Source organism: Tamandua tetradactyla, chromosome 1, assembly GCF_023851605.1.
Source record: "Tamandua tetradactyla isolate mTamTet1 chromosome 1, mTamTet1.pri, whole genome shotgun sequence".
NCBI classification, from domain to species: Eukaryota; Metazoa; Chordata; class Mammalia; order Pilosa; family Myrmecophagidae; genus Tamandua; species Tamandua tetradactyla.
This window is the reverse complement of record NC_135327.1, coordinates 140,062,229-140,089,111: the sequence shown is the minus strand read 5'-3', so window position 1 is coordinate 140,089,111 and position 26,883 is coordinate 140,062,229. Positions and strand designations below refer to the sequence as shown.

General features: G+C 35.0%; 1 protein-coding gene across 6 annotated transcripts in view; it reads left to right on the top strand.

Annotated features, from left to right (window-relative positions):
* The window catches only part of PHTF2 (putative homeodomain transcription factor 2), a 166,669-nt gene that overhangs the window by 30,774 nt on the left and 109,012 nt on the right, over positions 1-26,883 (top strand). For 4 of the 6 annotated variants that reach the window (XM_077154722.1, XM_077154630.1, XM_077154309.1 and 1 more), the window contains exon 2: positions 15,188-15,267. In XM_077154722.1, coding sequence (XP_077010837.1) covers positions 15,223-15,267 — 45 coding nt within the window. In that variant the 5' untranslated portion in view covers positions 15,188-15,222. Of the gene's footprint in view, positions 1-11,200; positions 11,301-14,966; positions 15,268-26,883 lie in introns of those variants that run through there. The other 2 variants (XM_077154465.1, XM_077154379.1) reach the window with 2 other exon arrangements.

The following is a 26,883-nucleotide window of genomic DNA, read 5'->3' as shown; positions in this document are numbered from 1 at the left end:
TTAACTTTTTTTTTATTGTATAGTATAACATACATACAAAGCAAAGAAATATAAAAAGCAACAGTTTTTAAAGCACTCCTCAACAAGTGGTTACAGGACAGATCACAGAGTTTCTCATGGGCTACCATATGATCCTCTCATATTTTTTTCTTCTGTCTACTCCAGAATATAGGAGGCTATAGGGCTTAAATACTTTTTTATCATAGCCAGTGAAAATGAGCATTTCTTCATGTGCTTTTGAGCCGTCTGTATTTGCTCTTCAGAAAAATGCCTATTCATATCTTTAGCCCATTTTATAAATTTTGTTCTTTTGTTGTTGAGTTGTATGATTTCTTTGTATATGCAGGAAATCAGACCTTTGTCTGATATGTGATTTCCAAATATTTTCTCCAATTGAGTTGGCTGCCTCTTCACCTTTTTTGACAGTCTTTTGAGGTACAGAAGCATTTGATTTTGAGGAGTTCCCATTTATCTGTTTTTTCTTTTGTTGTTTGTGCTTTAAGGTATAAAGTTTAGGAAGCTAACTCTTATTACTAGGTCTTGAAGGTGCTTCCCTACATTTTATTCTAGAAGCTTTATGGTGCTAGTTCTTATATTTAGGTGTTTGATCCACTTTGAGTTAATTTTTGTATAGGGTTTAAGATAGGGGTCCTCTTTCATTCTCTTGGCTATTGATACCCAGTTCTTCCATGCCCAGTTATTGAAAAGACTATTTTGTCCCAGTTCAGAGGATTTGGGAGCCTTGTCACAAATCAGTTAACCATAGCTTTGGTGGTCTGTTTCTGCACTCTTGAGTCGATTCCATTGGTCAATGCTTCTGTCTTTGTGCCAGTACCATGCTGTTTTGACCACTGTGGTTTTATAATAGGTTTAAAGTCAGGAAGTATTAATCCTCCCACTTCCTTCTTTTTTAGGATTCTTTTAACTATTTGGGTTCTCTTTCTCTTCCAGGTGAATTTGGTAGTGTTCTAGTTTGCTAGCTGCCGAAATGCAATATACCAGAAATGGAACGGCTTTTAAAAAGGAAAATTTAATAAGTTGCTAGTTTACAGTTCCAAGGCTGAGAAAATGTCCCAATTAAAACAAGTCCATAGAAATGTCCAATCTAAGGCATCCATGGAAAAGATACCTTGGTTCAAGAAAGCTGATGAAGTTCAAGGTTTCTCTCTCAAGTGAAAAGGCACGTGGCGAACACAATCAGGGCTTCTCTCTCAGCTGGAAGGGAACATGGTGAACACAGCATCATCTGCTAGCTTTCTCTTCTGGCTTCCGGTTTCATGAAACTCCTTGGGAGGCATTTTCCTTCTTAATCTCTAAAGGTTGCTGGTGCATGGACTCTCTACTTCGTGGTGCTGCTGCATTCTCTGCTCTCTCCGTATCTCTTTCATTCTCCAAAATGTTTCCTCTTTTATAGGACTCCAGAAACATATCAAGACCCACCCAAATGGGTGGAGACATGTCGTCACCTCATCTAGCTTAACAATCACTCTTGATTACATCTCATCTCCAGGAAGATGATTTGATTGCAGTTTCAAACATACAGTATGAATAGGGATTACTCTGCCTTTACGAAATGGTTTTTAGATTAAAACATGACTTTTCTAGGGGATATACATCCTTTCAAACCAGCACAGATAGTTAGCTTTTCCAAATCTTCAAAATCTTCTGAGAGCTCATTACTTGTATGTAGAAATGTTACTGATTTTTGCACATTAATTTTATATCCCACCGCTTTGCTGAATTTATTAGCTCAAGTATCTTTGCTGTAGATTTCTGAGGATCTTCCAAGTATAGTATCATATCATCTGCAAATAATGAGAGTTTTACTTCTTTCTTTTCAGTTTGGATGCCTATTATTTCTTTGTCCTGCAAAATTGCTCTAGCTAGAACTTCTAGCATGATGTTGAATAATAGTGGTGACACTGGGCATCCTTGTCTTGTACCTAATCTTAGGGGAAAGGCTTTCAGTCTCTCTCCACTGAGTATGATACTGGCTATCGGTTTTTCATATGCTCCCTTTATCATAATGAGGTAATTACCTTTGATTCCAATCTTTTGGAGTGTTTTTATCAGAAGAGGTTGCTGAATTTTGTCAAATGCTTTTTCAGCCTCAATTGAGATGATATGTGATTTTTCCCTTTTGATTTGTTAATGTACTGTATTATATTAACTGATTTTCTTGTGTTGAACCATCCTTGCATTCCTGGCAAAAGCCCCACTTGGCCATGGTGTATAATTCTTTTAATGTGCTGTTGGAATCGATTTACTAATATTTTATTGAGAATCTTTGCATCTGTGTTCACTAGGGAGATTGTCCTGTAGTTTTCCTTTCTTATAGCATCTTTACCCAGTTTTGGTATTAAAATGATATTAGCTTCATAACATGAGTTAGGTAGAATTCCTTTTTTCCTCAGTTTTTTAGAAAAGTTTGAGCAGGATTGGTGTTGGTTCTTTCTGGAATGATTGATAAAATTCCCCTGTGAAGCCACCTAGACCCTGGGCTTTTCTTTATAAGAAGATTTTTGATGACTGATTGAATCTCTTTACTTGTGATTGGTTTGTTGAGATCTTCTATTTCTTCCTGAGTCAGTGAGCATGTTTGTGTGTCTCCAGGAATTTGTCAATTTCATCTAAGTTGTCCAGTTTGTTGGCATATAGTTGTTCATAGTATCCTCTTATGATTTCTTCTCTTTCTTCAGTGTCTGTGGTAATGTACGCCTTCTCATTTCTGATTTAGTTTATTTTCATCCTCTCTTTTTTTCTTTGTCAGTCTTGCTAGTGGCCCGTCAATTTTATTGATTTTCTCAAAGAACCAATTTTTTATTTTATTGATTCTTTCTATTGTTCTCCCATTCATTTATCTCTGCTTTAATCTTTGTTGTTTCTCTTCTATTTGATTTGGGGTTAGTTTGCTATTCTTTCTCAGATTCCTCCAGATTTGTTAAGTCCTCGATTTTTGCTTTTTCTTGATTTTTTAATATAGGGAATTTAAGGCAATACATTTCCCTCTCAGCACAGACTTGCTGCATTCCATAAGTTCTGATAAGTTGTATTCTCATTTTTATTCATCTTCACATAGCTACTGATTTCTCTAGCAATTTCTTCTTTGACCCACTGGTTGTTTAAGAATGTGTTATTTAATCTCCATATGTTTGTGAATGTTCTTGTTCTTTGTTGGTTATTGAGATCCAGCTTCATCCCATTGTGATCAGAGAAAGTGCTTTGAGTAATTTCAATATTTTTAAATTTATAAAGACCTCTTTTGTGCCCCAGCATATGTTCTATTCTGGAGAATGTTCTATGAGCACTAGAGAAGAATGTATATCCTTGTGCTTTGGGGTGCAATGACCTATATATGTCTGTTTGGTCTAATTCATTTATCAAGTTATTTAACTTCTCTGTTTCCTTGTTGATTTTCTGTCTGGTTGTTCTCTCTACAGAGGAGAGTGGTGTATCGAAGTCTCCTACTATTATTGTTGAAACATCTATGGCTTCCTTCAGTCTTGCCAGTATCTGTCTCATGTACTTTGGAGCTCCTTGATTGGGAGCATAAACATTTATGATTGTTACATCTTCTTGGTGCCCTTTCAATTCTTACTCCCCCTCATCCCTTCAAAGGTTTGCAGATCCATCCAGGCCTTTTATCTGTTTAGTCAAGCTAATAGAAGGTTGTCTATTTGTTTTATAATAAAAGATCATATTCGTTATTATTTCTTCACTTTTTCTTTTTCATGCCACAATATTCTTATTGGATTATTTCCTATTGTTCCCCTTTTACAAGCATTCCTGCAATAAACAGTTTTGAACATGTGCACCAAGAGGTAGCGTTAAGTATTTCTTTAGTGTTCTTGGGTTTAAATTTTAGTAGTAATTTAGTAAATTTTAGTAGTTAATGAAAAACTTAACTTTTAAAATGCTATAGTAGTAGATATGGTGCTTGGCACAAAGTAAATGCTGGCTTATAAATATTAACCATTATTGTTATTCTCAAGTAAATAAAAGTACGCGTTTCTTCTACACCCTCACCAACGTTGGATTTTATTGAAAATTTTGCCAGTCTTAGCACATACACAAAAAAACTCATTATTTTAATTTGTATGCCCTTGATTACTAGTGAAACTGACTGTCTTTTTATGGTTTGGGGCCTTTAATTAGCCTGCTGTGTGAAGTACCTGTTTCATATTCCTTGATTAGTTTTCAGTTTTTTGCATTTTGTTTTGTCATTTTCTTATCAATTTATAGGACTTCTTTAAATATTTTGGATAGTGATTCTTTGTTATCAACTGCAGAGATTTGTAACCTCTCATTTGCTTGTCTCTTAACATTGTTTATGGTATTTTTGATAGATGGAAGTGTTATATTTTTATGTTTTCAATTTTTTTTTTTAACACTTGTCCGCTTCTTTCTCAGCTGTCATTTCTTCTACTCAGTCTGATATGACTTGCATCTCCCCTGCGCCAATGAAATAGTTCCTTCTGACACCACTTTTAACCACCTTTTTTTGCCAAATTCAGTAATCTTTTAGCACTCTGCTTAGTCCTTTGTGAAAGACTCCTCTTGCTTGGATTCTGGAACATTTCACTCACCTGCTTTATTTCTACTAATTTTCTCTTCGCCTCTCTTATTCCACTGATCCTTTGGATAGCAACAGACTTGGGGATGGACCCTTTCTTGTTTTTTAATCTTACTCTTGTTAGGTGCTAACATTCAGTACCATGATTTTATTAAAATAATCTGTGAAATGCACAGATCTTAAGTGTACAGTTTAATCAGTTTTGACAAATGCATACCTCTTATCTTAAATTCTATGTGTTTATGGCTGCCAAACTCTTATTTCCATCCCTCATCTCTATTTTAAGCTTGAGATTCATGTATCTAACTACCTCTTTGACATTTTTATTTTTATGAGTAGTAGGTATTGCCACCTTAACAGGTCCAAAACTGAATTTTTGCATTAAGTCTCATAAACCTTTCTTGTTTTCTCCATCTCAGAAACTAGTTCAAGCCAAAAACCTAGGTTTCTAAATTCACCCTTCAGTTTCACTCCTGTCCAAGCCCATGCTTTCTTACACCTGTTACTTACACCTGAGTCCAATATGCTATTATCTTCTACATAGACTATTACAACACTGCTCTATTGGAATCAGTTCAATGACTTGCTGTTTTTTTTTTTTTTAGAAATCATACCGTTCTACATATGCACTCAGTAAATTCTTAACATCATCACGTAGATGCATGATCATCGTTTCTTAGTACATTTGCATCGGTTTAGAGGAACTAGCAACACAACAGAAAAAGATATAAAATGTTAATATAGAGAAAAGAAATAAAAGTAGTAATAATAGTAAAAAAAAAAAAAAAAACCCTATAGCTCAGATGCAGCTTCATTCAGTGTTTTAACATGATTACTTTACAATTAGGTATTATTGTGCTGTCCATTTTTGAGTTTTTGTATCTAGTCCTGTTGCACAGCCTGTATCCCTTCAGCTTCAATTACCCATTGTCTTACCCTGTTTCTAACTCCCGCTGGACTCTGTTACCAATGACATATTCCAAGTTTATTCTCAAATGTCGGTTCACAACAGTGGGACCATAGAGTATTTGTCCTTTAGTTTTTGGCTGGACTCACTCAGCATAATATTCGCTAGGTCCATCCATGTTATTACATGCTTCATAAGTTTATCTTGTCTTAAAGCTGCATAATATTCCATCGTATGTATATACCACAGTTTGTTTAGCCACTCGTCTGTTGATGGACATTTTGGCTGTTTCCATCTCTTTGCAATTGTAAATAACGCTGCTATAAACATTGGGGTGCAAATGTCTGTTTGTGTCTTTGCCCTTAAGTCATTTGAGTAGATACCTAGCAATGGTATTGCTGGGTCGTATGGCAATTCTATATTCAGCTTTTTGAGGAACCGCCAAACTGCCTTCCACAGTGGTTGCACCATTTGACATTCCCACCAACAATGGATAAGTGTGCCTCTTTCACCGCATCCTCTCCAGCACTTGTCATTTTCTGTTTTGTTGATAATGGCCATTCTGGTGGGTGTGAGATGATATCTCATTGTGGTTTTGATTTGCATTTCTCTAATGGCCAGGGACATTGAGCATCTCTTCATGTGCCTTTTGGCCGTTTGTATTTCCTCTTCTGAGAGGTGTCTGTTCAAGTCTTTTTCCCATTTTGTAATTGGGTTGGCTGTCTTTTTGTTGTTGAATTGAACAATCTCTTTATAAATTCTGGATACTAGACCTTTATCTAATATGTCGTTTCCAAATATTGTCTCCCATTGTGTAGGCTGTCTTTCTACTGTCTTGATGAAGTTCTTTGATGCACAAAAGTGTTTAATTTTGAGGAGCTCCCATTTATTTATTTCTTTCTTCAGTGCTCTTGCTTTAGGTTTAAGGTCCATAAACCCGCCTCCAATTGTAAGTTTCATAAGAGATCTCCCTACATTTTCCTCTAACTGCTTTATGGTCGTAGACCTAATGTTTAGATCTTTGATCCATTTTGAGTTAACTCTTGTATAGGGTGTGAGATACGGGCCCTCTTTCATTCTTTTGCATATGGATATCCAGTTCTCTAGGCACCATTTATTGAAGAGACTGTTCTGTCCCAGGTGAGTTGGCTTGACTGCCTTATCAAAGATCAAATGTCCATAGATGAGAGGGTCTACATCTGAGCACTCTATTCGATTCCATTGGTCGATATATCTATCTTTATGCCAATACCATGTTGTTTTGACCACTGTGGCTTCATAATATGCCTTAAAGTCTGGCAGCGTGAGACCTTCCGCTTCGTTTTTTTTCCTCAAGATGTTTTTAGCAATTCAGGGCACCCTGCCCTTCCAGATAAATTTGCTTATTGGTTTTTCTATTTCTGAAAAATAAGTTGTTGGGATTTTGATTGGTATTGCATTGAATCTGTAAATCAATTTAGGTAGGATTGACATCTTAACTATATTTAGTCTTCCAATCCATGAACACGGTATGCCCTTCCATCTATTTAGGTCTTCTGTGATCTCTTTTAATAGTTTTTTGTAGTTTTCTTTGTATAGGTTTTTTGTCTCTTTAGTTAAATTTATTCCTAGGTATTTTATTCTTTTAGTTGCAATTGTAAATGGTTTTGTTTCTTGATTTCCCCCTCAGCTTGTTCATTGCTGGTGTATAGAAATGCTACAGATTTTTGAATGTTGATCTTGTAACCTGCTACTTTGCTGTACTCATTTATTAGCTCTAGTAGTTTTGTTGTGGATTTTTCCGGGTTTTCCAAATATAGTATCATATCGTCTGCAAACAGTGATAGTTTTACTTCTTCCTTTCCAATTTTGATGCCTTGTATTTCCTTTTCTTGTCTAATTGCTCTGGCTAGAACCTCCAACACGATGTTGAATAATACTGGTGATAATGGACATCCTTGTCTTGTTCCTGATCTTAGGGGGAAAGTTTTCAATTTTTCCCCATTGAGGATGATATTAGCTGTGGGTTTTTCATATATTCCCTCTATCATTTTAAGGAAGTTCCCTTGTATTCCTATCTTTTGAAGTGTTTTCAACAGGAAAGGATGTTGAATCTTGTCAAATGCCTTCTCTTCATCAATTGAGATGATCATGTGATTTTTCTGCTTTGATTTGTTGATATGGTGTATTACATTAATTGATTTTCTTATGTTGAACCATCCTTGCATACCTGGGATGAATCCTACTTGGTCATGATGTATAATTCTTTTAATGTGTTGTTGGATTCGATTTGCTAGAATTTTGTTGAGGATTTTTGCTTCTATATTCATCAGAGAGATTGGCCTGTAGTTTTCTTTTTTTGTAATATCTTTGCCTGGTTTTGGTATGAGGGTGATGTTGGCTTCATAGAATGAATTAGGTAGCTTTCCCTCCACTTCGATTTTTTTGAAGAGTTTGAGGAGAGTTGGTGCTAATTCTTTCTGGAATGTTTGTTAGAATTCACATGTGAAGCCGTCAGGTCCTGGACTTTTCTTTTTAGGAAGCTTTTGAATGACTGATTCAATTTCTTTACTTGTGATTGGTTTGTTGAGGTCATCTATTTCTTCTTGAGTCAAAGTTGGTTGTTCATGCCTTTCCAGGAACCCGTCCATTCATTTAAATTGTTGTATTTATCAGCGTAAAATTGTTCATAGTATCCTGTTATTACCTCCTTTATTTCTGTGAGGTCACTGGTTATGTGTCCTCTTCCATTTCTGATCTTATTTATTTGCATCCTCTCTCTTCTTCTTTTTGTCAATCTTGCTAAGGGCCCATCAATCTTATTGATTTTCTCATAGAACCAACTTCTGGCCTTATTGATTTTCTCTATTGTTTTCATGTTTTCAATTTCATTTATTTCTGCTCTAATCTTTGTTATTTCTTTCCTTTTGCTTGCTTTGGGGTTAGTTTGCTGTTCTTTCTCCAGTTCTTCCAAGTGGGCAGTTAATTCCTGCATTTTTGCCTTTTCTTCTTTTCTGATAAAGACTTTTAGGACAATAAATTTCCCTCTTAGCACTGCCTTTGCTGTGTCCCGTAGGTTTTGATATGTTGTGTTTTTGTTTTCATTCGCCTCGAGGTATTTACTAATTTCTCTTGCAATTTCTTCCTTGACCCATTCGTTGTTTAAGAGTGTGTTGTTTAGCCTCCACGTATTTGTGAATTTTCTGGCACTCTGCCTATTATTGATTTCCAACCTCATTCCTTTATGATCTGAGAAAGTGTTGTGTCTGATTTCAATCTTTTTAAATTTGTTAAGACTTGCTTTGTGACCTAGCATATGGTCTATCTTTGAGAATGATCCATGAGCACTTGAGAAAAAGGTGTATCCTGCTGTTGTGGGATGTAATGTCCTATAAATGTCTGTTAAGTCTAGCTCATTTATTGTAATATTCAAATTCTCTGTTTCTTTATTGATCCTCTGTCTAGATGTTCTGTCCATTGATGAGAGTGGTGAATTGAAGTCTCCAACTATTATCATAGATGTATCTATTTCCCTTTTCAGTGTTTGTAGTGTATTCCTCATGTATTTTGGGGCATTCTGATTTGGTGTGTAAATATTTATGATTGTTATGTCTTCTTGTTTAATTGTTCCTTTTATTAGTAGATAGTATCCTTCTTTGTCTCTTTTAACTGTTTTACATTTGAAGTCTAATTTGTTGGATATTAGTATAGCTACTCCTGCTCTTTTCTGGTTGTTATTTGCATGAAATATCTTTTCCCAACCTTTCACTTTCAACCTATGTTTATCTTTGGGTCTAAGATGTGTTTCCTGTAGACAGTATATAGAAGGATCCTGTTTTTTAATCCATTCTGCCATTCTATGTCTTTTGATTGGGGAATTCAGTCCATTAACATTTAGTGTTATTACTGTTTGGATAATATTTTCCTCTACCATTTTGCCTTTTGTATTATATATATCATATCTGATTTTCCTTCTTTCTACACTCTTCTCCCTACCTCTCTCTTCTGTCTTTTTGTATCTGACTCTAGTGCTCCCTTTAATATTTCTTGCAGAGCTGGTCTCTTGGTCACAAATTCTCTCAGTGACTTTTTGTCTGAAAATGTTTTAATTTCTCCCTCATTTTTGAAGGACAATTTTGCTGGATATAGAAGTCTTGGTTTGCAGTTTTTCTCTTTTAGTAATTTAAATATATCATCCTACTGTCTTCTAGCTTCCATGGTTTCTGCTGAGAAATCTACACATAGTCTTATTGGGTTTCCCTTGTATGTCATGGATTGTTTTTCTCTTGCTACTTTCAAGATCCTCTCTTTCTCTTTGACCTCTGACATTCTAACTAGTAAGTGTCTTGGAGAATGCTTGTTTGGGTCTATTCTCTTTGGGGTGCGCTGCACTTCTTGGATCTATAATTTTAGGTTTCATAAGAGTTGGGAAACTTTCAGTGATAATTTTTTCCATTAGTTTTTCTCCTCCTTTTCCCTTCTCTTCTCCTTCTGGGACACCCACAACACGTATATTTTTGTGCTTCATATTATCATTCAGTTCCCTGATCCCCTGCTCAAATTTACCATTCTTTTCCCTATAGTTTCTGTTTCTTTTTGGAATTCAGATGTTCCATCCTCCAGTTCACTAATTCTATCTTCTGTCTCTTTAAATCTATCATTGTAGGTATCCATTGTTTTTTCCATCTTTTCTACTTTATCCTTCACTCCCATAAGTTCTGTGATTTGTTTTTTCAGATTTCCTATTTCTTCTTTTTGTTCAGCCCATGTCGTCTTTATTTCCTCCCCCAATTTATTGATTTGGTTTTTGAAGAGGTTTTCCATTTCTGTTCGTATATTCAGCATTAATTGTCTCAGCTCCTGTATCTCATTTGAACTATTGGTTAGTTCCTTTGACTGGGCCATATCTTCAATTTTCCGAACGTGATCCATTATTTTCTGCTGGCGTCTGGGCATTTAATCAGATTTCCCTGGGTGTGGGACCCAGCAGGTTGAAAGATTTTTCTGTGAAATCTCTGGGCTCTGTTTTTCTTATCCTGCCCAGTAGGTGGCGCTCGTGGCGTTCGTCTATCTGTGAATCCCACCAGTAAAAGATGCTGTGGCTCCTTTAACTTTGGAAAACTCTTGCTGTGGGGGAAGGTCGCCAGTCGAAGCGGCTTGGGGGAGTGCCGATCCGAATCTCCCAGCCAGTCCAGAATCCGCGCATGGGGGGGTGCCGGCCGCCGCAGCTTAGGGGAGTGCCAATCCGAATCTCCCAGCCGGCCCGGGAATCCGCACGTGGGAGGTGTCGCCGGCCTCCGCGGCTTTGGGGAGTGCCGGTCCAAATCTCCCAGCCGGCCCGGGACGCCAAGTGGCGGGGGGGGGCGCTGGCCACCGCGGCTTGGGGGAGTGCCTGTCCAACGTTCCCAGCCGGACCGGGATGCCACGTGTGTGGAAGGGACCCTGGTCGCTGGTCTCCGCGGCTTGGGGACCTCCGATCCAATTCTCCCAGCCGATCCGGGGGCCGCACGTGGAGGGCGGCGCCAGCCCCCGCGGCTTGATGAGACCGCCTGTCCAATTCTCCCAGCCGGCCCGGGAAGGAGGGAGGAAGGGACTCCGGCCGCCAGCCGCCCCGGCCCGGGCAAGCGCGCGCCCCTCGGTGATCTCATCGCAGAGGATTCTCCCTGCCGGTTCAGCCATTCCAGAATGGGGTACACTGTCTTTTTGGTCTCTGTCGTGGCTCCGGGAGCTGTTCTGTACCGTTTCTATTTCTTTAGTAGCTGTTCTGGAGAAGGAACTAAGACCCGCACGTCTTATAAGCCGCCATGTTCTCCGGAAGTCAATTTCAGATGTTTTAACAAGGTATGATGATTAAAGCAGTGACAAGGAGAGAATTGGCTCAGAGTAACTATTTATATAGCATATTTAGATATTATACCTGTAGTTAGCCTTGTGATTTCAGAATTGGATTATTTCTATATCATAACATTCATCCTTTCATTAGATTAGTTGATGAAAAAGATTGAGCCTCTGTTCATGGTACCCAGTAAACTTTTATATTACATTTTTCTGTAAACTGACTTTAATGTCATACTTCAACATTGAAACAGTTGTCTTACATGCACTATCACGACAGTACAGCCTATTATGATTGCCATAGAACTGAAGAAGGTGAAAAGACTTTAGAAATGATCTTATTATTTATGAAATCATTTATTGGTTTTTCCTGTTGCTTAAATGCATGTGAAATTTGATTGTTTTTGAGTATGCTTTGTCAGATGTTTGATTCAGAAATCTATCTTAGTGTGTTGTAAGACCTGTATTATAAATAGGCATGAGCCACTCAGAATCACTGAAAGGTTTCTGACATAATGGAATAACTATTCAGTAAGTTTACAGAGCAAACCTCACCATTCCTGAAAAAAGGTGTTTGTTTTACTAAGCAGAAAATTGATCAAATTTTCACTTATGTAGATCCAAATAAATATAATTTAAAACATTTAGAAGATTTTATATATCTAGTTTCCTGTTGTAGCTGATTTTTTGAAACTTATCCTATAAATGTAGCTTGGGTAAGCCAAAGTATATTTCAAAAATTATCTTTCAAAGCATTTTATTTTAAGTCAGGCAATATTTTCTGCACTTCTACTGAAGCTTTAAAAAAATTAGTTATTTTAGGCAACCATTTCAGTATTTCCCACATATACCTCATATATTTAATGCATGGATGAATAGAAGAACTTTTCACGTTTGTATCTGAAATGTATGTTTTTTATACTCTTGCAGAGTTAGTAGAGAGAACTTTTATTTTGGTACATAATATGGAATTTTTGTCAATAAAAATCATTAAATCAGTGACAGAAATCAAACAGCAAGTAAAGTTGCAAAGACCTTTTATAGTCAGGAGAGTAAAACGGAGAGTTTTGATATTCTCATACTTTTTGTAACCATTTTTCTTACTTTACATTTGGCAGGGGTAGGGTGGGATAGAGAGGGGTAGAACTATAACCCTTTTGGAAACATAAGCAAATTTCTGGACAAATATAATGAAAGTATAATTGTGTGAAGAATAATTCTCTACAGAATCAGTGGGGAAAACCGCTTGGAGTAAATGTGGTTAAAAATTAATGAATCACTGCAGAGTCTTCCAAGACAGAAAAACTAAAATAGATTTTAAGTGGGTAAAAAAGAAAGCTTCTTCAAAAATCTCTGTTGAGAGAAATGAAAGTAGCTATATCAGATTAAAAAATTTTGGTGGAAGTGAATTTTGAAATTTTTAAATAATCCATGTATATAGTTGAGAATTGACATTATCTTGCAATAATCAGGTAGCCATTTTTATTTTAAATTTTAACAAGAACTGATTACATATATTCCTTCTGCGAGTTGTTTGCCATGTTTGAAAAGGAAATATAAATACTTCCCCGTTCTTGTTTGGAGGAGTTAGTTTTTTTATGAAAATAATTATAATTAAATAACTGTATGTCCTGAACTGTGGTAGTCATTTTATGCCTAGTGTCATAAAATCCATACTGGGGAGAGGTATATATAGTTATTCCTATTTTATAAGTGAAAGAAGCTGACACTAATTCCTGGATAGAAGTTACAGAGATTAGGTGACTTCTTCAGTGTTACACATTAGATGGTAGAGTCAATATTTGAACCCAAGTTTTTTTGTTCTAATGCTTCTCCTCTTTGTTCCAGGGCATTTCTCAGGCTTTTCAAAATATAATTTGCTTGAATATGATCAGCTAGAGATATAATTATTAACATCCTAAGAAAGATAATAAAATTATATGGTCTATAACACAGTAAAAAATAGACAATAAGTAAATTCTGCTTTAAATTTTAGGTATTAATCATCTGAACATTTGAACTTGCTGATAATAATTTTATTATATTTGAAACTTGTTATGCTCAAGAAGTGTACATACTCCCAAGAATGGTATATAAATCCTCTGGTATTTTGTTTTCTCTGCATAAATTTTTTTTATTGTGTAATATAATATATATACAAAACAAAGAAAGTAAAAAGCAATAATTTTCAGAGCACTTTTAAACATGTAGTTACAAGGCAGATTCCAGAGTTTGTCATGGGCTACCATACCATCCTCTCAGATTTTTCCTTCTAGCTGCTCTAGAATATAGGAGGCTAGAAGGAATAAGTATTTTTTATCATTACAATCTACTTTTTTTTCCTTGTTTGTGAAAAATATATACAAAAAAGCAATTAATTTTAAAGCACAGCACAAAAATTAATTGTAGAACAGATTTCAGAGTTTGCTATGGGTTACAACTCCACAATTTTAGGTTTTCACTTCTAGCTGCTCTAAGACGCTAGAGACTAAGAGAAATACCAATTTAATGATTCAGCAGTCATATTCGTTTGTTAACCTCTACCTTCTCTGTATAACTCCACCATCACCTTTGATCTTTCTGTCCCACTCTTTAGAGGTTTTTGGACTATGGCCATTCTAACTTTCATGTTGGAAGGGGCTGTCAATAATATGGGGTAGGGAGATGGAACTAGCTGATATTCTGGAAAGGTTGGGCCCTCTAGGTTTCAGGCCTTATCCAGTCCAAGGACTCATGTGGAGGTTACAGGTTTCTGGAAAGTTACCCTAGTGCATGGAACCTTTGTAGAATCTTATATAATGCCCTAGGTGTTCTTTAGGATTGGCTGGAATGGTTTAGTTGGGATTTGGCAAGTTATGATAGGTAGCAATGTCTAACTGAAGCTTGTGTAAGAGTGACCTCCAGAGTATCTGGGTAAATTCTGTAGTGGTAGCATCTCTGTATTTGCAGATCTGTATGTGCTTAGGATTAGCTCAACAGGGTGCTTTACTCCTTGTACTTCCCTGAGATCCTGTGCAGCCTTGGATAATCCTGGTTTGTAATCAGTTCTAGGGCCAGTATCTGTGTTTGAACCTATTTTAGACTCATCCTTAACACCATACCAGGGGTGCCTACCATGCCAGTGTTGTCTTGTGACCAGTCCAGTACTCCAGAGTTAACTGGAATCAAGCTGGAATTCTACCTAGGGCTATGAGGAACCATGAAGTTTCATGTCCAAAAATAATTTAGAAGATATATAGATAGATATTTTAGATGGATAGGTAGAAGTAGTCTGTGGAAAGTTTCCAGGTATTTGCAAACTTTGATGTTTGAGAAGCCCTCTATTTTAGCTATTTCTGTGTAATTAATTTCTAATATTGGCTTAGTATTTAACATAAATTAGGTTTCTCCAGTTATTTGATTTTAGTTCAATTTTATTTTTACTGAGAATCATGAAAAATTTAATATGATTGTAAGCCATCCTTTAACAGTAATTGTACTATTATACAATTGTAATTGTACTATTCCTAGGTAGAAATTAGAGCAAAAACTGATTTATTACTAAGTGAATGAATTGATTTCTAGTACATGTGAATTTATACGTGAAAAATTTCCAGTACGACCTAGGGAATTCTGAAATTAAACAGTTTATTAGAACAACAGCAATAATTCAGCCTATTTTCGTAAGAAAAATCAAGTGTTATATTCATTCAAAAAGACCCTCTTATTATGGCAACTGATTTTTGTTTACTTCAGAGAACGTGTTGCTAAAATAGTAATGAGGAAGGGTGTAATATAAGTATGGTCACACACCCCTTGCTCTGCAAGTAACCAGAGTACTGTGTATGCATGTTGTTCAGTCTCCTTTTGGAAAGTGGAAGTAAAGTTGTTTGTATGTTTTTCTCTTTTGACAGCCTAAAATGACTAATGTGTGATTTCAGTGGAATAAATGGCGTCCAAAGTCACAGATGCCATAGTCTGGTATCAGAAGAAGGTAAGTTGATAGTCAAAGCTTTTAACTTGTTACATGTTTTTATTAAAGAAAAGTCTTTATTTTTTTGTATAAATTTGTCAAATATTAACTTAAAATAATGACAAATAGATTTATGATCTTTTGAGTGGGAGGGGAAGATTATTTGGACTTGTGCTTATTTTACGTTTAAATAAATTAGAAAGATGATGCTTAAAAATATTTTTCTCCACTTTTTACTCCCACATTATCAAAATGGCTAGGCTAAGTATTGTATAATTATAAAATAACCAAATCTCCAGGATTATGAATATAATTAGGATTTTGTAATAGAATTAATTTTTTTTGCTTTAATTTCTTTTAAAAGAAAGCTAGGTTAGCAGAGCTGTTATAATTTAAAACTATTTATATCAAGACAAATACAGTTTTTAATCTGTTTCTTGTAAATAACAGTTCAACAGCTAAATCTTTTCGGCAAAATAAATCTTTGGTAACTGCTTTAGGATTAGTATCATAACTACTTAATTAGCTGTGTCATGCTATATATTTAACAATAAGCTTTACCAAAGTAATGTTTATTTTTATAAAATCCAAAAGCATAAATTCCTTTTCTGAAAGTAGTGTAAACTGTTTACTTTTAATGTTGTTTATATTTAAAATGTATGTTGTTTTTTAATGTATGTAGTGAATTATGTTTGTTTTCACATTTTTAAAACATTTTTGATGCCTTATCCTTTAGGTCACTATTAACAAAATATCATTATACATTTAAAGCTTTTCCTGTGTGGGGGAAAACCAGATAATTTTTAAATTTAGTTGAAAATAAGTGGTAATTAGAATATTTAAGGGTTAGACAGCCTAAAATGCACTTGGTTTTTAGATGTGTTGTATATTTTTTGAGTAGAACATATCACACATATACAATATCACATTTTTCATGTAAGGTACTTATTGGAAGTTTTGTTGTTAACTTTTGTGATTCTGTATTAGTGCCACCTTTACTTGTTAATTTCCATTCAACTTTCAGACCAAAGAAAACTAAAAAAAAAAAAAAGTTTCTTGTGTAGATCTTTGAAAGTTTTTCTTTCTGAATTTTTATGTATGGGAATTAGAAATATTTATTAAACATTTTTTATATTTGGCTTTTTATGTTAAACATTCAAATTAACTAAGATCATTTATAGGACATACTGGGTTCACTGACCATTCTTGGGATAGGAGCGTTTGAAATATTGTACTCACATTCAGTTAGCACAGTAATACCTTCCTTATCTGCGGGCCACTTACCTAGCAGCTTTGGATATGTACAACCAAAAAATTGTTCTGAGCAGCCATAATTGATATCATAAAATATATATAGCAAATGTAACTTATCTAAGTTAGGGGAATTGCCAGAACAATTAATCAGATGTGATTTGCTTTATTTTTTTCTTTCACTTTAAATTTCATTCTCTTGAATTAATAATACATGTGAATAATTTGAAAGATTAATTAGCATTATAAGACTTATTTCAAAAAAAAATAGCAACCCCAGCACTACCATTCCTAGGGTACCATCAGATATGTCTGCCTCTTCCTTTCCTACTCTGAAGTTTGTATTCTTGCCATGAGAATATGTCCCAGGGCCCCTCCAGATGCCTTCTAGATCCATGGAAATAAAGGATGTTTGGAGGATTAGGTTACAGAGGATTTCTTACTCAACATCTATTCGTGACCTTTTTCCCTGTTGAGAAAAACTATTTTGTTAAGGAATTTATTGTCCTCCACAGAGCCCTGTGACAAGGAATATATGTCTAAACTCTCAGATGGGGTGGATCTTGATTAGTCTAAGCCAAACATAGAATTCTATTTCCCTTGCCAGCAGTTGATTTAGAAAGGGGCATATGTTTCAATTCTGGCTAATACTACATCAAAGGTTTCTGAAAAGTTTCCCATCTCTTAAAAAAAGACCCGGTAATAACAGTAGCAAAGCATATAGTGTTTGTTATGTGTCAGGCGTTTTTAAGTGTTTTACCTATATTAATTAAGCTAGTTTAAGTAAATGAAATGAAAGTGACGATATGTTTTCTTGTGTCAGGGACATTGGTGGGTGAGATTCTCTAATAACTTGCTCCCATGAGGGAGCTTGCCAATAGGCCAAGGACAGCAGAATTGAAAGAAAGAAACTGAGTGTTTTAGGACCTTTTGAGCCCCAATCTGTCCTACATTGGGACTTCTTGTTGTGTGTGATAATAAATCCCTTTATTTTAAATGTCATCTGAAGTAGGAAATATCCAAAGTGATTCATAGGATATACTATTTGATGGGATATGGGCTCTCATAAGTCTTGTTTTTCCTCTGTGTGGCTATAGTAGTAAGTAGTAAAATTAAGACCTCAAATAGAAGTACTGAGTCATAAACAAATGGTTTTATTACATTTTTTCTTTAAAATATTTTTGAACCTCTTCTCATATACACTATTATATCTTTAATGTAATTCTAAACTACTTTGTTTTATAGTCATGTGGTTGAAAGAGCACTGGGCTTAGACTCAAGACCTATATTTGATTCTGTAACATTTGCCAGTTTGTAATTTTGAACATACTACTTAAACTCTCTCTGAGCTGTTTCTTCTTTTGTAAACTGAGGCTAGTAATGCTTACACTATGTACTTCACAGGGTTGTGAAGGAAGCAAATCAACTTTAAGTGTGATTTTAAAGAAGTTTTTAAAAAGTGATTTGTCACTTGTTCAATAAATATAAAGTATCATTAAAAAATAATAATAGTAATGGATCCTATGACTTGGCATATAATAGATGAGAAATTAGGTGGCTTCTAATATGCAACAGTTTCTCTAATGACCGTGTCTGTACTGCATGCACTCCTTCTTCCATCTGGCCACAGAGATGGGTATGAGGTTAAGGCAAGGCCAGAGGTAGCTTCTCATCCCCTTGGCCACAGTTTTTGGTTTAGGTATCCATATGACTCGGGCTGTCCTTCTATTAACTTTGTACAAAGTTGGAACTGGTGGAGAAGACACTTTTGTTTCTTTCATCAAGGAGCTAGAAGGATCTACGTCTGGAAGCATCTTATCACAACATGTACATGGTTATGTATAGGAGAAGAGAATAAGCCCGCACCAGAGAAGGTCAGAAAAGGGGAAAGAAAGATAGCCACAGGCCAGCATGGTGCCCGGGTGTCTGGGTTCAGTCCACCCTGAGATTTGCTACACCCCTGACCTTTCTGTGGTTTAGCATCGTGCCAGCCAATAAAATCTTTTATTGAAGCTAGTTTAAACTGGGTTTTTACTTGCAAATGAAAGTCCTTACTTTAATGCACAAAGGAAGTGTATACATTTACAAATTTTTTGAAGTACTTTACTATAAGTATTCAGCTTGATGAATTTTTATAAACTGAACACCTGTATAAAATAAAACTCAGATCAAGAAATAGATTAACAGGTCTTCAGAAACTTTCATGCTCCCTTTCATTAATAGTCCACCCCCTAAAGTCCCGAAGCATGTAACGACATGGATGGACCTTGAGGACATACTGCTGAGTGAAATTAGCCAGAAACAAAAGGACAAATACTGTATGTTCTTACTGATATGAACTAACATTAATAAGGGAACTTGGAGAATTTCAGTTAAGAACACAGATTATTAGGAGATAGAAATAGGGTAGAGATTGGGTAGTTGGTGCTGAAGGAATATAGATTGTGCAACAAGACTGTAAAAATTCAGAAATGGGTAGCACCATACTACCTGATTGTAGCACAATAATGTAAGTACACTGAATGAAGCTGAATGTGAGAATGATAGAGGGAGAAGGGCTGGGGCCACATATGAAACCAGAGGAAAGATAGACGATAAAGACTGAGATGGTATAATTTAGGAATACCTAGAGTGTACAATAATAGTGATTAAATTTACAAATTAAAAAATGCTTTTGCATGAGGAATAACAAAGGAATATCAGTATTGCAGGGTGTTGAAAATAGATGGTCACTCATATTTTAAAATTTCAACTTCTATATGAGACTAAAGCAAGAAATGTTTACTTGGTGTAAAATTTATATTTTGACTAGTGCATTTCCTGATAACTTATGTAGACAGTTTAATTGAACACTATAAATCCATGAAACTTGAATAGGGTGTGAGATTTTGTTGGTTTGTCCAGGTTAGTGTGATGCCCCAATAAATCCCAGAGTGACTTGAACAGTGAATAAAGAAGTATTTGCAAAGTCCCCTTGGGAAAAGGGAGAGAAAGGGGGAACAATTCAACTTCCCCATTTGGAGAATTCCTGATATTCTTGCAAGCAGTGGAGATAACCAAATCAATAGGCCAGGCCCTCAATCTTGGGGTTTGCCCCTATAAAACTTTTCCCTGCAAAGGATATACTAAGCCTACTTAAAATTAAGCCTAAGAGTAACCCCCAGAGAACCTCTTTTCTTCCTCAGGTGTGGTCTGTCTCTATCAGCTGACATGGCAAGCAAACTCACTGCCCTCCCCCACTCCCTATGTGGAACATGACTCCTAGGGGTGTAAACTTCCCTGGCAACGTGGGGCAGAAATCCTGGGATGAACTGGGACTTGGCATTAAGGGATTGACAAAACCTTCTTCACCAAAAGGGGGAAGAGAGAAATGAGATAAGATAAAGTGGCAATGGCTGAGAGATTTCAAACAGAGTTGAGAGGTTATCCTGGAGGTTATTCTTAAGCATTATATAGATATCCCCTTTTAAGTTTATGGTGTATTAGAGTGACTAGAGGAAGTACCTGAAACTGTAGAGCTGTGTTCCAGTAGTTATGTTCTTGAAGATGATTGTGTAATGATACAGCTTTTGGAGTGTTACAGTGTGATTGTGAAAACTTTATGTCTGATGCTCCTTTTATCTATGGTATGAACAGATGAGTAAAAAAAATGGATAATAAATAAATAATAGGGGTATCGAAGGTTAAAATAAATTGGGTAGATTGAAATACTAGTGGTCAGTGAGAGGGAAGGGTAAGGGGTATAGCATGTACGAGTTTTTTCTGTTTTCTTTTTTATTTCTTTTGCTGGAGAGAGGCAAATGTTCAAAGAAATGATAATGGTGATGAATATACAACTGTGTGGTGATATTGTGAGCCATTAATTGTAACCATGTCAAGAATGTTTGTGTATTTATTGTTTACAATAAAAATATTAAAAAAAAAAAATGGTTCACCCGCTCCAAGGATGACCAGTATGAAGCAGTATGTGGTTAATAAGAGCACAGGTTTTGGTTGTTGGAAAGCAGAGACTTGAATCTTTGTCCTTGAAAGTCTGTGTGGTTTTGGAAAAATTACTTCTCTGAATTTCACTTTTTTCCAGTGTATAACTGGATGATAAAACCATCTTTTACACTTTTTTGAGGAGTAATGACTTGTTTTATGTAAAGTATTAGCATATTCCTCCACACAGGGTAAGCCTTCAGTAAATGATATCTATTGTTATTATTATTTCATGTTCCACAGCTTATTAGAGGACTTTATTTCATGGATTCTAAAAATTTTCATGAGGCTAAAAAGTCCTTATAAGTGAGAAATCTAGAATTTCAGACTTCTAATATCCAATGTCAGATAGTGGGGATTTAGTTGATGTTTGTCTTCTAACACTCAAACAGCAAGGCATGGTTAAGTGTCATTTATAAACCAACTTTATTTTCTTCAGTCACTAATGATGTTTTCCACCTCTTCCTTTTTAATGTTCACTCACCAAAAACAAGACTTGTCTAGCAGATTTGTTAGTTTAGTTGTTAAAATATTTGCCTTTTCACTTAAGATTCTTTCTCCCCCATTTCTGTCATGAAGTTCCATGCCAACCTTCTCCCCAGTTTGAGTATCTCTATCCTAAATAATTTTGGTTAAGGTACGTTTCTTTACGAAGAGAAAAGAAACTATGCTTTTCAGTAGTCAGGGTAGTTTAACTTTAGAGATTATCTAGTTCTTGTTAAAGTTTTTTTTTTTTTATAGATAAGAAATATGATGCCCATAAAGACTAATAACTTGATCACAATCATACACTGAATTAGTGATAAAATAAAAACTCAGGTCTGCTGACTTCCAGGCCAGTATTCCTCTCATGATAAAGTTGCTTTGAGACAGATTGAAGAAACCTTTATAAAATTCATTTGTCCAATTTGAGAGTTTTTTTTTTAGGTGACTTCTAATGGTCTCACAGAAGGAGAGTTTGCAGAGGTATATACCTTTTTGCAAGAAAGATATGGTTAGTACTATATACACATAAATGTTGATATAATAATAACAATAAAGCTGGTAGTAGTAGTGGTGATGATGATGACCTTATAGTACATTTAAATAGCATTTATTTTTCAGAGTTCTTCTAAATATGTTTCTAAATATGCGCTCAAAGATTATATTAAGATATTATATGTTTTATTCATTTCCTAAGGCTACCATAGCAAATTAGAGGGTTTGAAACAACAGAAAGTTATTCTCTCACAGTTCAGGTGGCCATAAATCCGAGGTCAAGGTGTCAGCAGGGTGGTTCTTCCGGAGGCTGTGTGGGAGAAACTGTCCCATGTCTCTCACCCTCTCGCCTGGATTCTGGTGGTTGCTAGTATTCCTTGGAGTTCCTTGGCTTGAAATACATCACTCCGGTCTCTGCCTCCAACTTTACATCACCTTCTTTGTGTCTTTTTCTTCTAATAAGGACACTAGGCATTAAAGTTAGGGACTACCCTAAATCCTGGATGATTTTCTGTTAAGATCTTTAGTTGATTAAATCTTCAAAGGCCCTGTTTCCAAATAAGGTCACTTTCTAAGGTTCTGGAGAGACATGAATTCAGGGGGATAGTATTCAACATACTACAGAAATATAACTACAACATGTCATTGGTTTTAGTGGATTCCAAGTGGAGATCTTTAGCTTTCTTTGCATCTGTGTAGCTGTGTCCTAGACTACCAGGATTGAGTAAGAGAAGACCAGGACTTTTATTAGTTACTTCCTTGTTCTTCATATTGTTAAAATTAAAATTGGTGAATTCTTTTATGTGAGTTGTTAGTGAATAAGTTTGTGCAGAGTTAAGCACAATTTTCTGTTTCCAGTTCTTTTAAATACGCAGATATTTGGATTCTTTACTCAATCTAGTTATGGTGAGGTTTAATATCATATTTATTATAAAGTTACATTCTTTCCCTTTAAAAAAGTACATGCACGTCATACCAGAATATACATTTCTCAATGTTCTAGTTTACCTCTCCCCTCCCCAAACAAATACTCCCCCTTCCCTCTGTTTTCCTGGAAACCTCTAATTTACTTTTTATCTCCATGAATTTACTATGTCTAGTCATTTCTTTTAAGTGATATATGATCAGTGTTCTAGTTTTGGAAGATCATCAAATCTACTTTGTGATGCATTATTAACTATCTCTTAAAATTTATTTAATCATTTAATCATTTATAAACCCAACTTTATTTTCTTCAGTCACTAATGATGTTTTCTACCTCTTCCTTTTTAATGTCACTTACCAAAAATAAGCCTTGTCTAGCAGATTTTTGCTGTTTCTGAAAATTCTTTAATGTTACAAACAAGAATATAAATGACCATTTTAAAATATTTTCTTGATTTGTGGTTTTTACCATCTATTATTTATGGTTTTGGTCTATAAAACTTTGTGATTCATTAGTCTTCCTTTGCTGTGAATTTTTACTTTATAACCTTAGCCTCATTTATTGCTTAATGAGTTAATAGAATTGTAGGTATTAATTACATTGCACTGTACTTAATGAAGTAGCAGATTCATTTACCATGGGTAGAGAAAATGGAAAAATAGGAAAGAAAATACCTTGCATTGTTCCCTACTAGTTTCCTTCTGATCTGCTATACCAGTAATGTTCACAGACTCCAAGGGACTCTATATGCCTAGGTATGAAAGTACTAGGTTCTCAAATACAGTATTAATAGAAAATTCTTTTCCTGTTATTAAGGTTTTCAAACTTCTTTTTCACCATCTCCAAGCACTATGAATACCTAAACACCCAAATGTCTAGTGTTTATTACATACTTATCCTCTTCAGAAGATGAGTATTTGGTATTAGAAGATTTCTGTTTTTTGTTTTTTTGTTTTGCAAATACTTTGGTACATTAGAACCAGGAATATCTACATAGTATATAACTTCTTTGAAATACTGGAATCACTTACTTGCTTATTAGCTTTTTTATGTAAGTGGAATATTTTATTAAAAGGAAGCACTTATTTGCCCACAGCAGTTGCCAGATACAGTTCTTAAAAATTAATTTAGCTGTTTGCACGGGTATGAGGAGATCTAAAAAAACAATGTTATTTGAAGAATTGAAGTTCTTTGCTGAATAAAACTTCTCATACTTGTTGGGAGTTGGGAAGAAAAATATTTTATGACATACTGGAAAACTAGTCTCTATTTCATTCTCTGATGAGTAGTTTTAAAATAGAGATGTTAGTCAAGGACGTAATGTTTGCCAGTTATATTCCACATATCTTGCACTCAGTTTATATTTAACCATGGTAACAGACGTAGTGAGAAATAAGTTGGTGGATTGCCATTGGCAGCCTAAAATTAAGCAAATGTACCAGCTTTATAAAGGTCTGAGAGTCTCTAAACACTGTTGTTAACCTGCTGTGTGTTTATAGTTGTACAAAGACTGACATTTATAAATGCTGCCTAACAGGGTAACTTAGAAGCTAAATTGCTCTTTGCCAAATGGCCCATGGAGTTTATTCAAATGAAAGCAGTTAATTCAATACCAAAGATTGATTCACAGAGAATAAAATGCTGGAGTAGGTATTTTTCCACTCAACTTTTGCCCAAAATTAATATCCTTAATAGGATACATTTTTCCTGGTCATTTTAAGTGAATCTTGCTTTAGTATGCTCTCTGTTTTTGATGTCTTTCCTTCACCCACTATGATGGTGTTAAAATTACAAATACCTTATCTTATTTACCCGGTTTGTGAAAAATAGGATTGGTACATACCTCTTAACAGATGAAGGACAGTATATAAAGAGCAAGTTTGTAAGGTGGCCTTATTAAAATTTAATTCTTCTAGAGCACTAGGGAGTCAGACTGAGATCTTTAGTTTTTCAATCTCAATAGTAGGCAGCCAGATTTATTTTTAATTAGCACGTGTTTGTCTGTTGTAACAACTTTGTTATGTAGTTCATTGGTATTTACTGGTAGAAAATTAAAGGAAAGCAGTAACTAGATAGAGCCTCTTTACATTGACTTCATACAGGGAAAATTATTTAGCTTTACCAGTATAGATTGACTTTTAGGATTAAAGACTTATTACTGAGACATTTCTCTACAGAAATAATGTCCATGTAGGATTTGCATTCACATACATTTCCTTATTCATCTTCTGTCTAGGTGTTTTATTCATTATTGAAAAGTGGTATATTGAGGTATCCAACTGTTAATATAGAATTGTTTATTTCAAGTTTGTCGGTCTTTACTTCATATATTTTGGGGCACTGTTGTTAAGGGCATACATGCTTGTAATTGTTATATCTTCTTTATGAATCAGCAGTTTATCTACATATAGTGTCCTTCTTGGTTCCTTTTACAGTTTTTAACTTAGCGTCTATTTTGTGTGATATTAGTATAGCTACCTGTATTCTCTTTTGGTTAATGTTTGCATGGTATATATATTTTTCCATTCTTTCACTTTCGGTCTGTATTTGAATTTAAGTTGAATCTTTTATAAACAGCCTATAGTTGTACCATGCTTTTTCATCCATTCTGCCAATCTCTTTTGATTGCAGAGCTTCACATATTTATATATAAAGTAACTACTGATAATACAGGTCTTACTTCTACCATTTTGCTGTTTGTTTTTTGTAAGCCTTATACCTTTTTTAGTCTCTCAGTTCTTTTATTACTGCCTTCTTTTGAATTTAGTTGAACTTTTGTAATGAACCTTTTAGAATCCCTTCTCATTTCTTTCTGTATTCATTTTTCAGGTATTTTCTTTGTGGTTACTGTGGGACTTGAATTTAACATACTAAACCTATAAGAATATTGATTGATTTGATACCAATTTAACTTCAATAGTATACGCAAACTATGTTTCTGTACTCCTTTGTCTCTCTACCTTTATGTTGTACTTGTCACAAATTACATCTTTATACATTGTATTCCAAAACCATAGATTTATCATTACTTTTCATGCATTTGAATTTGAGATGTTGTAAGAAAAAAGTGGGGTTACAAACCAAAAATGCAACAGTACTAGCATTTATATTGATGCAGCTAGTTAACTTTACATCTTTATTTCTTCACGCTCCTTTGATCTGTCTAGTCTACTTTCCTTCCAACTTAAAATACTCCCTTTAGCATTTCTTGTTGCCTTTAGCATTTCTTGTTGAGCCAGTCTAGTGGTAACAGACTTCCTTAGCTTTTGTTTATCTGGAAATGTCTTAAACTCTCCCTCATTTTTGAAAGACAGTTTTGCTGGATTTAAAATTATTGGTTGCCTTTTTTTTTTTTTTCCTTTCAGCATTTAAATGTATCATCACACTGCCTTCTTTTCTTCATGGCTTCTGATGAGAAATCGGCAACTAATCTTATGGAAGTGCCTTTGTACATAATGTCTTGCTTCTTTCTTTGTCTTTGGCATTCAACGGTTAGATTTATATCTGTTACATACATTAAGTGTTAAACATAGTGCTTTAGCCTATAGTAACATCTCCCAAAGTTTTGTGTGGTGTTAATAAGTCTTAATAGAATAAAGTTGGAGGAATAAAGAGTTATTACAAGTGTGAGCTAGTTCTGTGATGCAGGATTTGCGCAGTGAATAATGTATGTGACTGATAGTAAGAACCAGTTAGAGAATACAGTTTTTCTCTATTGACTTAAGTTTTCTTCCCCTTAATCTCTGTGGAAAATACTTAGAAAAATGCTGTATCGGGGTAACAAGTTATATAAATACTTGTGGTACAGTGGAAAGAGCATGGAATTAGAAGTCAGAACTTGATCTGTGCCCCCAATTCTAAGCACAGAAATTTTTGATGGCTCTCACCTCAGTCTTCTTATCAGTAAAAGAAGCTCATGCTGGTCTGTACAACATACGATTGTAAATGCTTTGTAAAGCACCAAACAAATTTTTGTTATTTTAGCACACTCTCAGCTAGGTAAATGGTTCATTATAAATTCAACAAATACTGTAAGTGAATATTTGACTTCTTTCTCTGCATAGTTTTTTGTGATCCTTGCATAATAAAGAATCCAGCCTTATTAGCAGTCCTGGAACCACCTGGACTCTTTCAATTATGCAAACCTTTTCTTGGCCAATGATAACACTAGTTCAGGTTCCTGAGATTCTAATTACGGGAGGTCTGGATTGAGCACCCAACAACAATTTATCTTAACTTTTTCTCTATTTTAATTTTACCCTAATTAGGTAAGGGGAAGGAAGCCAATCAAATCAATATATTTGATTTTGAATAATTCACATATGCTTCATGATCTCAAATGATTGAATGAGCAGCAATATTATATTAGGCATTTTAAAATACAAAGGTGTTTAAGTAACGAAGATATGTTGATGTTCTTGGTATTTGAATTGCTTTAAAAATATGGTATAGCTTTTCATGCTATTTATAGTAAACTTGGAAATATGTAAGTAAGGAAGGTG